Source organism: Podarcis cretensis (assembly GCF_951804945.1).
Source record: "Podarcis cretensis genome assembly, chromosome: 7".
In the NCBI taxonomy this organism is placed as follows: domain Eukaryota; kingdom Metazoa; phylum Chordata; class Lepidosauria; order Squamata; family Lacertidae; genus Podarcis; species Podarcis cretensis.
Genome location: NC_137176.1, coordinates 58,938,369 through 58,954,600, shown reverse-complemented (window position 1 = coordinate 58,954,600; position 16,232 = coordinate 58,938,369). Strand labels below are relative to the sequence as shown.

The 16,232-nt window shown below is 40.7% G+C and overlaps 2 protein-coding genes across 17 annotated transcripts in view; one reads left to right on the top strand and one right to left on the bottom strand.

Moving 5' to 3' along the window:
* CSPP1 (centrosome and spindle pole associated protein 1) overlaps window positions 1-2,186 on the bottom strand; it is a 56,471-nt gene extending 54,285 nt beyond the window's left edge. For 13 of the 16 annotated variants that reach the window (XR_013840510.1, XM_079983057.1, XM_079983045.1 and 10 more), the window contains exon 1: window positions 793-2,186. The gene's annotated coding sequence lies outside the window, so the exon portion shown is untranslated. Of the gene's footprint in view, window positions 1-69; window positions 391-696 lie in introns of those variants that run through there. The other 3 variants (XM_079983052.1, XM_079983053.1, XM_079983054.1) reach the window with 3 other exon arrangements.
* A 288-nt stretch (window positions 2,187-2,474) lies between these two features.
* COPS5 (COP9 signalosome subunit 5) lies at window positions 2,475-12,379 on the top strand. Its single transcript, XM_079983184.1, has 8 exons — window positions 2,475-2,763; window positions 4,705-4,939; window positions 5,542-5,670; window positions 7,730-7,795; window positions 8,941-9,026; window positions 9,995-10,106; window positions 10,639-10,787; window positions 11,996-12,379. The coding sequence occupies exons 1-8, from the start codon at window positions 2,612-2,614 to the stop codon at window positions 12,078-12,080; spliced, it is 1,014 nt and encodes a 337-aa protein (XP_079839310.1). The 5' UTR covers window positions 2,475-2,611; the 3' UTR covers window positions 12,081-12,379.
* Window positions 12,380-16,232: the final 3,853 nt, after the last annotated feature.

Sequence of the window (16,232 nt, the reverse complement as noted above, 5' to 3'; positions counted from 1 at the left end):
ATCCCTTGCACACTTTTTAGTAAGTACCATTGCACTCGGCCGCATTTGCTTCTGAGTAAACATACTTACAATCACATTCTATGTATTTTGGGAGGTATTCCTAAAGCTAGACGCTTATGACAAAACTGTCTTGACCGTCCATAAGAAGAGTCCCTTGAACAGATGCTGTTCGTTCATGGCCTGGTATCTTTACATATTTTCGTCTTTGAAGCCCTTCTTCACATCCATGCGGTATGTTTTAAGGCGCCACAGATACCCGAGAGCAGAAACCTTCCCTATCTCCAGGCATCAGCAAAGGGAGTCATAGGATAGGGGAGGTTGAGGAAAGAAAGGGTGGGCTCGGAAGAGAAAAGCAACTGTTGCTTCCACGCCGGCCCAGGGCGTCGGTCTCTTTAAGAAGCTATACGGCGTTGTTAGGCAACCAGATTACAACAAAACCAGGGGCCTCTCCGCGCTCCTGGACCCGCGCAGTCTGCGCTCCTCTCAAGAAAGGCACAACTCCCAGTGCGAGGAATAAGACTCCAAAGTGCAACATTCCCCCCACCCCAAAAAAGAGAGGATTTTGCGCGCACAAAAACTCCCCCCTCCCCGAGCGAAGCCCCTCGAGGAGAGCCCCAAACTCCCCCCAAACTCTTAGAGGATGCATGCGGGGACTTCCCTCAGCACCCCGCGCGCGCCCTGACGCCCCTTCCTCACCCTCGTCTACTTCGGGCGAATATTCCACCCCCAGGGAAGAGGGATGCGCTCTTTGCGCGCACTTCCCAACCCTCTCCAGAGAGCGACCCAAGTTACCGGACGGGTGCGCGCCTCTCTCTTTCTCTTTCTCGTCCGAGGTCTTTGGAGCTGCAGCCGCTCGGAACCCGCCCGAAACGCACCTCTCGCTCCGGAGAGGCCCAGCCGCCGGCGGGTTGTCAAACAGCTGCTACGGCAGCGCCTCCCGTCGCCTCGCCTCGCCTCCCCGCCGAAGTCGCTCCAGCCCTCCGCCTTCTCGGGGAGGAGCCAGCCTAACGGCCGGAGAGGGGACGGGGCTGCTGCGCACGAACAGCTCCCTCTGGTGCTTGTCGCCAAGAGGAAACCCGGCCTAAAACCTGTAGCTCAGTAGAACAGCGCTTTAAGGGGGGTTTGTCTCCTGGAAAGGAAAGGTGCTAAGTGCTACTCCTTTAGCACTCCTTTAAAGTGCCTCCTTTAAATCCTTTTAACATCAGGTGTTTTGAGAGTTGCGCGCGGTTGCTCAGCGGCGAAGGGCGGGCGCTCTGTGCATGGTCGGAGAAACATGTTGTTTTTGCTATCACTTCGTCGCGGGGCGAGTGCAAACGGCACGATCAAAGGCTAGCTAGGCAATGTTGTTGGAAACGGAGGGCAATAACATCCCGCTTCTTTTTAGGCGGACCCAGTTGAGTCTGGCCTGGCCACTCTGTGGGTACTTTGCGCATGTTTGTATTCCGCACCTTGGAATATAGGCGTGTTCTTTCACTTTCTAGAATGGCGAGATCTCTCCTCAATATAGAAACATATAAGAACTCACTTTCTCTCTGCTCTTGACTATATTAGGGGAAATCTAGAAGCTCTGTTTCTAAGCAAATGAGAGTTAAAGAACACGCCCCTATGCCCTATATTATTCCCTCAGAGAATTCTGGGCACTGTAGTTTGTTAAGGGTTGCTGGGAATTGTAACCGAGGGATAAATGTACAGTACATTTAAAAGGTATAGCGCGTTCACAATCTTAAAAGTATGGTGTGTACACAGAGTCAAGAACAACATGGTGATGCAGAATATGAGGAGTGCCTCAACAGATGAAAATGCATCGGTTATGGTGGAGTAGAAGGGGGTTGTTTACAAAATATTATTCCGGCTTCCTTCGATGCGTTCTTATATGTTCTTTCAAAACGAAGCTCAGTCGAATAGATTAACAGGGAACGTTTCATAGAATTTTAAGAGTTGAAAGGGATCTCGGGTGTCACGTAGTGCTCAACGCAGAAACCACAATGCAGGAGAGGGGACTCCAGCACCCCTGACAGGTGGCAGCCCAGCCTCTGGTTTTAAATTTCAGAGGTGAAAGCTACGAATAAGCGGGAGGGCATACCCCATAATGCGCCATTGGGATGTCATGTTTTTTAGATATCAGAAACTCACTTTAAAATGTGGAGTAGTTTGCCCTCACAAATAAAACGCAGGCTTTGCGATGGCAGGGAAGACGTGGATATAATTTTTACGCGTCTTTCCTGGAATTCAGACGTGGGGTGGGAATAATTCTTTCGGGGCAGAGCGGGTTAATGAATGACTCCCACGAGGGCTCGTGCCACGACGCCTCTCCTCGATGGGCAACCCCGTCCCTGCGAAAAGACTGGGATGGACGATCTCCGCGCGGGAGGCTAATTCCACCGTTTCTCGCTAGGGGGCGGGCGAGCCAGCTCGAGGCGTCGCGGAGCGGGCGGAACCATTCGTGGGGGACTCTCTATCCCCGCCCAGCGCGCTTGCCCAGCGCCTACACTCACTTCCGCCGCGCTTGCTTCGCTCTGTTGCGGCAAGCAGGCCGGGAGGCTCGACTGCCCGGAGGGTCTATCATCGGCTAGCAGGGCCCGGCACGGCTCGGCCTGGGGAACCCGGTGAGATGGCAGCGGCCGGCCCTTCCGGGAGCGGGATGGCCCAGAAGACGTGGGAGATGGCCAACAACATGCAGGAGGCGCAGAGCATCGATGAGATCTATAAGTACGACCGCAAGCAGCAGCAGGAGATCCTGGCGGCGAAGCCGTGGACCAAGGAGTAAGTGGGCGGGTGGGCAAAGCGGGGGAGGATCTCAGTTCAAAGGACTCGGCCCGGACCCCGGTGCTGTTTGGTCCCGGGAGAAGAAGGGCGAGGGGCTGTGATGATGCACCTGCCCTAGATATTACCTCTCATGTAGGACTTGACAAGAAGAGGCAGAGGGGGCTAAGAGGACAGATCAAAATGCAAAACTCTGGACAGGTGACTACCAGGGTGCAGATAAGAAAGATTGCCTCTTGCAGATCTTAAGAGAAGAAAAAGTAACAGGTCTTGACAGTCGTTTGCAAAGGTGGGGTGAACGAGGGAAGGCGGGGAGTCATAGATAAATCCAAGGAAAGTAGAAATGGGTGAATGCCCCATATCAACACACAGACACGCCATGACTCCTTCATTTTGACATTTAGTGAAGGCAAATGGGGAGGATTATGAAATGGAAAAACAAGCAGCCTCCCAAGAACAAATGTTACTAGCAAATGAAACGTCTCAAAATGTTGTATGCTGAAAAGTCAAAGGCCTCTTCTGGGAGGAAAGAAGTAACTCACGCACTTTTAGAGCTCCCCCTTCTCACAGTTTTCTAGCTATTCCCAAATATGTGATGGGTCAAACAGTCATTTGATCTTAATTGAACAAATGTAGAAGCAGGGCTCTGCCTGGGTTTCTCATATCCACACAACTTATTGCTGTACAACGTAGGTTGCTTGTTACATTAAGAGAAACATATTTTGTTCTTTTGAAATCTGGATCTATTTTATTAGTTTGAAATCTTTATTTGCCACCCTATAACCATGTTCTCAGGGTGCCTTACAACAAATATAAAGGCGATTAAAATATGCATAATAAATCTACATAATATATAACATTATCATTATCTAGTGATAATGATTTTTTTGTAGCAGTAGCAGATTTAAAGGCCTGGAACAATGAAAAGGTTTTACTGAAATGACATCAGATTAGGCATGTGATGAGCCTCTTTGAGGAGAGCATTTTATAGCCAGGGTACTATAAATGAAAACACCTTTTTGTCAGTAGCTACCACATGCACCTCCTGAAGAAGGACCGTAGAAGATCTTAATGTTTAAGTAGGCGCGTATGGGTATGTACTATACTGATGAGTATATCTGTAAACTCTGTGTTTAGCGAGTGCCTTTCTCCAGCTTCACCTGGTATGCCATCTATACCTGACCACTATAGTCCTTGTATTGACAACCTCAAGACTGGATTACTGCAATGTGCTCTATGTGTAGGGCTGGCCTTGGGCCTGGTACTGAAACTCCAGCTAGTGCCGAGTGCAGCAGCTAGACTACTGAGGAAGGCAAATGGCCAACAGAATTTGACACCTCTGCTAAAATATTTGGCTGCCCACATGCTGCCAAGCCAGGTTCAAATTTCTTGTACAGTATTACTATATAAACCCTGAAGAAATTGGGTCCAAGATACCTTAAGGACTGCCTGAGGCCTTACATCTCAGCTTGATCACTAAGATCACCCTGAGAAGTGCTGTTAGTTGTCCTCTTTGTTACAGATGCCCAACTTAATTCACCTAGAAGTATTTAGTGTCCCTGGTCCCATGCAAAGATTCAGCAAGCATTCTCACTGCTAACTTTCAGATTTCTCTCAAAGATGTTTTTATTAAGATAGTGCTTTACATTCAGTGATTTAAATTTTCCAAAGGTGGGCCAGTCATTTTTGTGATTATTATGTATTTTTTATGGTGGCATTGTTTTTTATTGCATCTGCATACTGCTGTACACCACCTTGATATTTTATATCAGGTTAATTTTAAAAAAATATTTTTTATAAACAAAATCTTGTCCAGTATCATTTTATTGATTCTGAGTTTCAGGGTGAGCTCTCTTGCCTTAAATCGTTTATTGTGTTTTGTGTTTCTTCTTTCATAATAGATATTGTTCTAAGCTCTTTTGTTGTTGTTTTTTATTGCAGTCACCACTATTTCAAGTACTGCAAGATCTCTGCTCTGGCCCTCCTGAAGATGGTCATGCATGCTAGGTCAGGAGGCAATTTGGAAGTGATGGGCTTAATGCTTGGAAAAGTGGATGGCGAAACTATGATTATCATGGACAGCTTTGCTTTACCAGTCGAAGGCACTGAAACACGAGTTAACGCTCAGGCTGCTGCATATGAATATATGGCTGCATATATAGAAAATGCAAAGCAGGTAAAAGGGGAAGACTGATTTCCTTTTAGCAAGTTAGCATGTGTTAAAACTGTTTATAATCACATCTGGAATTGGAGACAGCTCAGTTTCTAATTTATGAACAACATGTGTTGCCCTTGAACCCCAATTTGCTGTCACTTACACCACCAGTTGAGTGTAAGTTTGGATCAGATTTAGTTCAGATACATTTTTCTCCTCTAGTTACCTTATTGAAGGGCTTCAATGTTGTGTTTCTTTATGCATATTCCTACTGCTTCATTTACTCAATTTTATGTACATCTTAATTGTCTTAGAAATTTTAAAGAAAATAATTTCTTCAATTTAATTTCTGCTTTTGTTAAGTGAACAACAAGATCATTATTTACAAAAACAATAATAATACAGTAGCTTCTGAGCTTCCTGCCTGGCCATCTTTTTCAGAAAACAATTTTGGAGTAGATGGGCTTTGTGTCTGATCCTGTAGGGCTTTTTATGTTCATACATGGCTTAATTTTGAAATATCTGTGGTTTGCCAACTGTCCAAAAGAGGGCAGTATTCACAATGATTAAATTCAGTTTAACCTGCTTTCTTCCTCTTTCCCTTTTTTAAAAACTTTGGTTAGGTTGGTCGATTAGAAAATGCAATTGGCTGGTATCACAGCCACCCTGGCTATGGCTGCTGGCTTTCAGGAATTGATGTCAGTACTCAGATGCTTAACCAGCAATTTCAAGAACCATTTGTGGCTGTGGTTGTAAGTATATATTGGAATTCAAGCAAATTAAATACTAAATAGAGTTAGACAGTAAATTTAAGTTCTATAGCTATGAAAAACTGGATGGCGCTTTACCTATTGATGGTTATTTTGTAACCAGGTAACTCCTATTAAAAAACTGTTCACACTACTTGGAGACCTTTCTATTTCTATATTGGATGTAATTTCTTTAATATCTTGTTCTATTGAGCCATAAACTCAGCTGCCCTTTTCATTTGATCACAACTAATTCAAGTCAGTATTTGCAGGATTACTTTGTAACGTTGGAAAACTATGCATATACTGAATTGCCTATCACAGGGTAAGAACTTCTCATTGATTAGTTGAAGACATGCTCATGGGAGCAGATTCTTCTATTAAAACAAATTACATTTACATTTTAAGAGTCTTGTGTGCAGGAGCTAAAATGAAGAAGGATAAGGCTTCCAGAATTCCCTAACTCCTCTGCTGTCCGTATGGGTATTGGAGTATTAGGGTCCATTGCTCCCCTTTCCAGAGTTCCCCTGTTCACCAGAGATAATTTTGTTACTTACACCATATGAAGCAGAACCAAGAATAGCTCTTGTTATTACACTTGTTCCTACAACTAAGACTGTTTTCAAGATAGTCTTTAATCAGGAGAAACGTATGTCTAAATAATTGCTTGAGAGAGTTTTAAGAAGCATAAATCAGGAGACAGGTCTATTGTTGGCTGGGAGGTGGGTACCAAATTTAGCCTCCCCAGCCTGTTTTTACTACTATTGCACCTAAAGAACATCAGCTTGCAGAGAAGCCAGAAGGTTGTAGCCATTTAGTGCTACAACTTTAGCTGCTTCAGAAGCCTGTTTATTTGGAGGCTTGATTGTTGGTGGACTTGCTCCTAGGTGTGAGATTGGAGAAGGGGCAGGAGTTATGTGAGTGAGCCTAGCTTCTAAGTAAGAGGGTGAATGCTGGAGAGCTATGTGGAGAGAGGATGAATGCAGTTCACAAATGCATATCTAGTACAATTGGTGGGCATCTGGTAATTATGCATTCATTCTTCTTTTATTGTATTTTTTCTTTGCCTAAATATTGTATTCACCCCTTAAGGGGCCTTAGGGCCAAAAGGTAAAGGTAAAGGGACCCCTGACCATTAGGTCCAGTTGTGACTGACTCTCGGGTTGCGGTGCTCATCTCGCTTTATTGGCCGAGGGAGCCGGCGTACAGCTTCCGGGTCATGCGGCCAGCAGGACTAAGCTGCTTCTGGCGAACCAGAGCAGTGCACGGAAAGGCGGTTTACAACAGCAACAAAATTATCTTGCAGTATTTCTAGACTTTGAACTTACATTGTGGAATGTCCACTAGAAAATAGTTGTAAAACTTTTAACTTATTGGGGTAGAAGCCAGTATTTGCTCAAACCTTTCCATTGTGGGCAGCTGTGTCAAATGGTGCTACAGTAGACAAAGAGGGAATCATTCGAAATTGGGTTGAAGAATCTTGCACCAATGGAACAGTTTCTTCTAATGATTTCAGGTAGTTCTCTCATCATATTGCAGCCCCATATGAAACGTCCCACAATGTTCAGGAGGTTTTCAGGAGAGACTTTATTGGAAGCGGGAGAGGAGGCAAGATTAGTTGTGCAAGCTTCCATTCATTCATGCAACCACTAAGTACAACTCATAGGCCTTTCTCACTGCTCCATTGATGTCATAATCTAAACCAAGGTTTTCCCTCAAGGAAATGACAGTTTAAGCCACTAAACTAGAATCTTTGACTTTCTACAAAAGTCATATTATATTGATATTTTTTGGACAGGTACTAATCATTCTACTATAAAGGATAATGTGATCGGAATAATGCCCTTGATCTATAGCAGCGATGTCCAACAACTTTGGCCTCCCCCCCCCAAAAAAAAGCTCCCCCTAACAAAAGCTCCTCCTCCCTCCAATGACAATGGGTAGATCACTGCCAGTTTTTTTATACTGGGAGTTGAACGTGCCTGATCTAGAGTTAAGAAAATTGTGTTCAATTGCTTCTTAAAGTGCATTTTGTACAGTAATTCTCAAATGCATTTTACAGATTGATCCAACAAGGACAATATCTGCAGGAAAAGTAAATCTTGGAGCTTTTAGAACATATCCTAAGGTAACAATAATTATATAACCAAATGTATATGATGTAAGGATCCACCCTATGGATTTATTTTATTTATTTAACAAAATTTATATACAGATTGATTGCAAGAAAAAAATAACATTCCAAATGCGTTACAAATGCTTTTTATTGATAATTTAAATTATCAAGTGTCTAAAAATATTCAAAAGATTGTTAAAATCAATAGTAGCTAAAAATATATAAAACACATGTAACTTCTGCAGGTCTGTGTAGGCTTGCCTAAACAAAAATGTTTCAGCAGTTGCCAAAAGAATACAGTGATGGTGTCTGCCTGATGTCAACCAGCAGGAAGTTCCAAAGTGTAGGTGCTGCCACACTAAAATAGTGATTTCTTGCAAGGGCAAAATGAGTATTATATGGCACCTGTAATCATGCCAGTTCCACATATGAGAGCAGTGTACTAGGCATATCTAGGGTAAAGGAATACCACAAGAAAACTGGTCCCAAGCTGTTAAGAGCTTTGTACTGTATACTAAAAGGAACACTTTGAACTTAGCCCTGTAGCAAATGGACAGTCATTGCAGATCTCTGAGGAGAGGTATTATATACTGGCATGGTCTCACTTCTGCCAGCAGCCATGCTGCAGCATTCTGCACTAATTCCAGCTACCAAATCAAGTGCAGGGGAAGCCCCATGTAGAGTGCACTGCAGTAATTCAGTCTTGAAGTCACCAATGCTTGAACTACTGTAGTCAAGCTCTCCTGGTCCATAGTTTTCACAGCTGGGTAAAAAGTGCTTTAGCCACTGACTACCTGGGCCTCCGTTGACAGAGCTGGACCCAGAAGCACCCTAAATATATACATACCTGTTCCTTTAGGAGCAATGCAACCCTGTCCAGGACAGGCAATTGACCAATTTATCAGACACAACAACCCCTACTCATCCACAGTGCCTCTGGGTCTTGCCAGGATTCAAGCTCAACTTATTTTCCCACATCCATCCCACCATTGCATCCAGACACCATCCCATGGCCAGCATGGCCTCTCCTGATTCAGATGTTATGGATAAATGAAGCTGAGTATCATCAGCATGCTAATGGAAAAATCTGGATCTGTTTATATGAAAAGATGTTGCTTTACAACTTCAGTATCATAATTTGTTTCTTTATCCTTCAGGGCTACAAGCCTCCTGATGAGGGCCCTTCTGAATATCAGACTATCCCACTTAATAAAATAGAAGACTTTGGTGTGCACTGTAAACAGTAAGAAATTATTTCCTCATAGATTTCAAAATGTTTTCCAACTTGGAAAGAAATTTTTGAAAAGATTTGTGAAATTACCCAAGGCTTCCTGGATAGTCATATATTGAGGGGGGTGGGATGTATGTTTTCCTTTTGAAACAAACAGAGGACAGGTGCTCACTAACAGACAAGAGGTTGAATCCAGACTTCCTCTCTGAATGGAGTTTTTCTCATGGAAAACTCCACTGGAAAAAGGGGAGGAGGCAATTTTCTCCTATTTCTTCTTCCTGTAAACCCCGGGGCTCCCTAAAAAGTTGGTCCAGAAGTGAGGGGTACTCTGTAGAACAGCATTCCCAATGCAATGTGAGGAAATTTTATCAACAATGTGTTGCTTAAATGAGTTTTAGTAGAAAAGTTGTCCTGGGCAGTTTTTCCTCAAGAAGCATTAAACTTGATAAAAGTTTCCTTGCAGCACATTGAGAACTATATCTAATATGCAGCTGTCCACTGTTTTGTTTTTGGATTTTTGTATGGCTGTTGTTTATCCCCTCTCCACTTCTGTGTAGGTGTTTGTTTTGCCCTATTCAAAGCTCAGGGGAGGGGTTATGGTGATAGTTCAGTATCCACAATACAATCATTCTGGTATATGTTTTGAGCATAAGACTACTGTGTGGCGCTTTGTAGAACCAAGGCACGATTGATATTACAGACATGAAATGATCCCTTAAGTAGTGTCATACTGGATATACTGGACTGTTTTAGAACAGAGGTAGAGAACCTATGGCTCTTCAACTCCTGTCATTCTAGCTAGGGCTGATGGGAGTTGGAGTCCAGCAGCATCTGGAGGACCACAAGTCTCCCCACTTGTTTTAAAAGGAAAGATGATATTGTTTCTTGGGATTTGTCTATATTTGAGAGTTTTTTTAAATGTAACATTTCATTGTGCAGTTCATGTTGAAAGTTGTTCATATACTTTTCTTGCAAAACAGGTATTATGCTTTAGAAGTCTCCTATTTCAAATCCTCTTTGGATCGCAAGTTGCTTGAGCTTTTGTGGAACAAATACTGGGTGAACACACTAAGTTCATCTAGTTTGCTTACTGTAAGTATCTTCATATCTTTTAAACTGATCAGTAGGGTGTTCCAAAAATAAGCACTTTGGAGTTTCTTTCTGTAGGCTGGAAGATAAAACGAAACAGGAACAGAGTGGTATATGGAAGTGGACCCCAAGAGAAGCCTGTGCAGTGTACATGTTCCTGTGTATCCAGTTACAAATCAGTCAGCACAAATCTGTTGCAAACTTTATGTTGAAATCATTGCAAGGAAAGAAGCTGGAAAGAGGCCAACTTTCTCCCCTCCAACTTTTTGCATCTTTTCAGAGAGTGCTGTTTATCTTGTCTAGCAATTAAATATTCTAAATTTAATTTCTAACTGGCTACTGCTAAAAGACAGAGTAAACTTCAAAATAACTAAAGTGCTTTAAATGAATTTTAATTACATTATTGTCTTACGCACAAAACAAAGTCTAGTGGTTGTAAATGTTTTAAAGGTGGATACTTGCTCAACATATACTGTTCCAATTAGAAGCATTAATGGCAGTTAAAGAAATGTAAAATCTTATCTTCCAAATGCAGAATGCAGACTACACTACTGGGCAAGTATTTGATCTATCAGAGAAATTAGAACAATCAGAAGCCCAACTGGGTCGAGGAAGTTTCATGTTGGGTTTAGAGTCCCATGACAGAAAATCAGAGGACAAACTAGCCAAAGCAACAAGGGACAGGTAAGGTCTTCTCCTTAACTATATGATTTCAGAACATAAATTATATTATGATTAAAATCACTTTAATCACTTCCTGTGGGTTGTTGTGACATATCACTTGCCAGTTTCATGGATTATTGAGTTTTCTTTTTAAGTCTTTGGAGCTCCTAGATGTTCCACCATTCCATTTGTTCCACCGTTTTTCTTTTTATGTCATCTTTAGAATATAAGCTTAAGTAAGTATGAGAAGAAATTGACACAATGGATCTGTGCTGCAACTACACTTGTCACCTCCAAAAGGTTATGGTAGAATTGGGAAAGGTTCAAAAAAAGACAACCAAAATGATCAGAGGGATTGGAGATCTTTCCTATGAAGAAAGGTTGCAACATTTGGGGCTTTTCAGTTTAGAGAAAAGTGAAGTGAGAGGAGACATGATAGAGATATATAAAGTGAGGCATGGTGTAGAGAAAGTGGATAGAGATGTTTTAGCATTAGAACTTTTGGACATCTAACAAATGTCCGAATGTTGAAAGATTCAGACAAAATAACGTGCTTCACAAAACACAGTTAAACTGTGGTATTCACTCCTACAAGTAACAATGGCCCCTACCTAACAAGAGAGGCTTTAAAAGAGGATTAGACAAATTCATGAAGAATAAGGCTATAATGGCTATGTTCTCCCTCCACTATCATAGGTAGTAAGCCTCTGAATATCAATTGCTGGGAATCATAAGTGAGGATTTGGTGCACTCATGTCCTGCTTTCGGGCTTCTCACAGGCATCTGGTTGGCCACTGTGAGATGAGGATGCCTTACCAGATGAACCATTGCCCTGACCCAGAAGGCTTCTCTTACATTCTTTAGTGCATGCTACATGCAACTTCAGTGTATATTGAGACAATATACTACTCCATGTATCTGTCTCAGATCTTTAAACTACTATTGACATAGTACAATAGCTGACATTTTTTATTTTTTTTAGATTTGAGGTGTCAGACACATAATGTCTGAAATTGTATGTTTTCATATAAAGCATGTTTGAGTTTACCTTTTAAAACAAACAGTTCAGTCAACTATCAGATGCTATGTCTGCCTTTTCATAACTGGATGGTTGTAGAGATTCATGGGGTTATGGGCACCGTGAGCTTCTTAGACATCTGAATAACTTTTAATATAGTGACAGAATTGCATTTAGCCAACTTTAAATTTATGCTTTTGTTTTTCCCCAGCTGCAAGACCACCATAGAAGCAATACATGGATTGATGTCTCAGGTTATTAAGGACAAACTTTTTAATCAAATTAACATTGCTTGAAGTATATCACCGACCGATATGTATCTTCAGAATGGAGACAAACATACCTAGTTGGACTTGTTCAGTTTGGAGCTGAAGCCAGAATGGAAATCTTCAGTTAATTTGTTGTACTTTAAATCATCTCTACCACCTCTTTGCTCAATTTTAAGAACAGTGCTCTAAAATTTATTGTAATCTGTTCTTTACCATAAAGTTTTGGTTGTTGCTTCAAAAGAACAATAATTGTGACTGTTTCTGGATTTTGGAAGTTTAGAATTTATCTGTTTGTCAATCTGCAATAAAGATCTCTTTAAAATGGCCAGCTGCTTTTTTCATTTGCTTTGTTTAATTTTATCTCTGAAATTTATCATTCTTTCTCATTCCCATGTAGAACTCTTGAGCCAGAAACCGTAAATTGTCCCAAGCTTAGACCAAGCAGCCTCTCTACTTCTCAGTGCAAAAAAACACTACAATCTGTCTCTGGTAAATTATCTGCTCTGTACATGTCTTAGAGCAGAGTTCCTTCTTGAAGCTCAAACCTCTACAATACAGACACAGACAAACACATTTGTGAACATGGTAGTTGTGGTTTTGTCTTGAAAGCCTGTCTAATTGTTTTACGTAGACTCTATAGGCTTATGTTTTCCAAGATTGCTTTGCATTTCTAGTCACCAACTTTGTTGTGAGGATTGCTGCATCTGTACTGGAATAGTTTGTAAGATGTTTTTATTGTTTTGTTACTTGTTTGCTACTGTGGGCTCCTTTGGGGAGAAAGATGAGGTATAAAATTTTAAAATAATGCTGTTAAGGCATGGTTTGAGAAACAACATTTTACCAGCAGTCATGGTGAGACTTCCTCTGGTATCGCTATCTGTTTTAGAACAGATTAGAACAGAAGCAAGGGGAAAGAGGGTGAGCAAGACCCTCTTGTGCAAACAAGATGCCTCAACTGGATGTAGCCCCCCCCCTTATTTTTACATTGGGAATAGAAAAATCTCATAATTGGAACATACTTTTCAATAATCTCAGAAACCAACTATTTAAGTGTCCATAATTCCTCTTAGTTGTTGCTCTTTACCTGTTGCTCTAAAGCAAATTAGCATCTTATTTTGGTCAAGCCAATGGATGTAAGTAAGCTGCACATCGTATAAGCTGAGCCTAACACCCTTTCATAGGGCACAGATAGAGGTCTGGGCCCCACTTCTATCAACTCCATTCTGTTCAAGTATAAATACCCTGTAAGTGTATAAACTGTCCCACAAGACTAGTTTATTTCCTGATTTAAGTACTACAAATTTAAAATGTGGTCTAGTCTTAAGATATCAAGGAACTTGGGTAACTGATAATCCTTGAATCAAAATGTAAGTGATTGGTGCACTGCTGAAAAAGCAAGCCACTTTCATTGAACAGTATTGTTCTGCAATGCATTCTCTCTGATTTAAAGCTATCACTTTAAGTTATGTTGGAGGTAATATAAACTATTCCAGCTTGGAGGTTCCTTGTTTTTAAAATCAACACAATGTCTAGCCAGTTTTTATTTTGAACAGTCACAATATTGCACAATACAATAGTACAATGGTATACAGTGAACACCTTTTGAAAATAAGCATGACAAGGCCACGAAGCTTGGGATTATTCTCAGTGTTTCGCAGTTTGAATATGGTATGTTGCAGAGATAAAAGATTACAGGAAAACTGTGTGAATGATATGATGCAGATGTAAGAATCATGCACAGGAATTCATTTATGCTCCTGAAGTCTGCACTGTGTCTAAATTCGTTGTATAAACTTAAGTGAAAACATACTGTTTACCTTTCAGCATTCTTCTATATTTCTGGATTATTTTAAAGTTAGTTAAACTGCAATGGCAACTTTGGTGAGCAGGAGCAATAGCTTTCTTGAGTAACTAGTTACATAAAACAGTGCTACAACTGCACTATTGTTCTCATATTTTGTATACATTTTAAGTCTGAATGTGGATGCATTTGTAGACACACGCATTGTATGTTTAAGACTTAGAATTGCTCCACATATTTACTCATCAATACTTTTGAACTATCCAGTTCCTCCATAAGTATATACCTCGCTTTATAAAATGACCAAAAAAACCCCCAAAACCAACCTCTAGACTCATCTTCCAAGTTCAGGTTGTTTATATGATATGTACTAAACTTGCATGATGGACTCCGTAGATTTTCTGTTGTTCTAAATGTTTTAGCACAGCTGACTGAGTGAAGGGAAGCAGGGATTTACCTGGAATACTTCTATCTCATTGCTCTGTCTGACTTACGCTTTTATAATTATGCCAGTGGCGATGTTCTTTTACAGTAGATGTAGATCTGGGTGTCCTAGTGGGAGGTTATACATCTGAGGCAGTTTGTGGAAAAGAGACATGCACTTTTACTGGTGTGCTGGCACAGCCATTTTTTCCTCTTCTTTTTTTTTTAGGACCATATTAAAATGGAGACAGGATGAACAGCCCTACCTGTTCTACACTGTTTTTCAATTGTACTATTTTATAGTACTGGTTTATTGAAAACAAAATATAACATACATAATATTGGAATGATGACCTGCCTTACGCAGTTGATCTCAGAAGTAAAGAGATTGTAAAGGTGTCTGCAAATGAAGTGTTACAGACATGGATAAAATGGATTAAAAATTAGTCTTTCTTTGATTTTCTCCAGGCTGCAGTTTTGCACAACTTTTTTGTGCAAACAAATCCTACTGAATACAGTGGAACTTACTTTTGAGTAAACATGCATAGAATTGTGCTATGAGACTGAGTATCTTAAAATTGCTTGATCACATTAGATGTGTAGATACTGACACAGAACTAAAAAATGTAGCACTTGGGGTTTTTCGCATGTTCATAGCTACATGGATCACAGCAAATACTGTGTTTAAGACACACAGGATATAGAATGTGTTGCTGTTGTACTTGGAAGTCACAAAATCTTATCTCTTCTTGCATTCAGATCTACTAAAATTCCACTCTTTGTCCAATGTTTTATTCAGAAGGCTCTTCTGGTGCCAAACTGGACGGCATTTCAGCACCAGCCAAAGACCATTTTATTTTCCCAGGCTTTTTAATTGTTGCTTTTAAGCTGTTTGGTGTTTGATAACTCTGCTTCTTCTATATTGCTCTTTTATACTGTGATGTTTGAATGTTGTTTTAATATTTTTGCTTTAGTATGTTTTGTCTGTAATTTTAATTCTTTTGTAAGCTGCCCTGGGAACTTGTTAAGGGTTAGAATATAAATCAAATAATAAATAAAATATTTGATACAAATGTATCAAAATGAGCTTGATAACAACTTGTTTTAAGTACTTGGAAGAAAGAAATTGCTGAATTGTATTTGATCATATCAATGATTAATGGCTTGACTGTAGATCTATTTTTTTTTTTGCTGAGGCATAGGGACAACCAACATTGGGGAGCCTCTTGTAAGCTAAGCAGCATTCATATTTATTTTGGAGTTAAGCAATATTATGCTGAACTTTGAAATGACCTAATAAAATGGAAGGCAAAAAAATCCTTCAGGGCACATTTTGATTAACTACATTCACATTTTTCAGTCATATTAACAAAGAAAGTGGTTCAGTTTTGGTCCCTATTCTTTCATCATTCATAATGGAGACAAATGAATTGTTAATTTTATTATAAAATTGTCAGGGGTCTAGGAAAATGTCTCTGTGTGTTTTTAAATACTGGTTAAGGTTGGTGAGAGTTGTAATCCAAAACATCTGAATGATACCAAGCTGGAAAGGCTCTTGTGGAATACCCTTCAAAGACCTGCACTCACAAAAATGCACTTTGCACCTTCTGTGCTCTTCCTATTTTTAATTTTTTGTGTGTATGTGTGTGCGCGCACGCAGCCACTAATAACCTTACATTCAGTAATGTAGTGGTGTAGGAACATCAACAAGACATCTCCAGTACCTTTTCATAAGAGGAGTGATGACATATTCTGCTAACAAAGTATTTGTCAGTGGTGTAAGCTTGTATGGTGGGTCTAGCACGTTTTGGTTAGATAGGCTAGATTCAGTGACTGACCCAAGCTCACTCTGCAAACTTCATGACTGATCACGGATATAAACACAAATCTTCACAGTCTTAGTCCAGCATCATAGTCCAACATCCATGCAATACCAATATAATGGGTATTGTGCT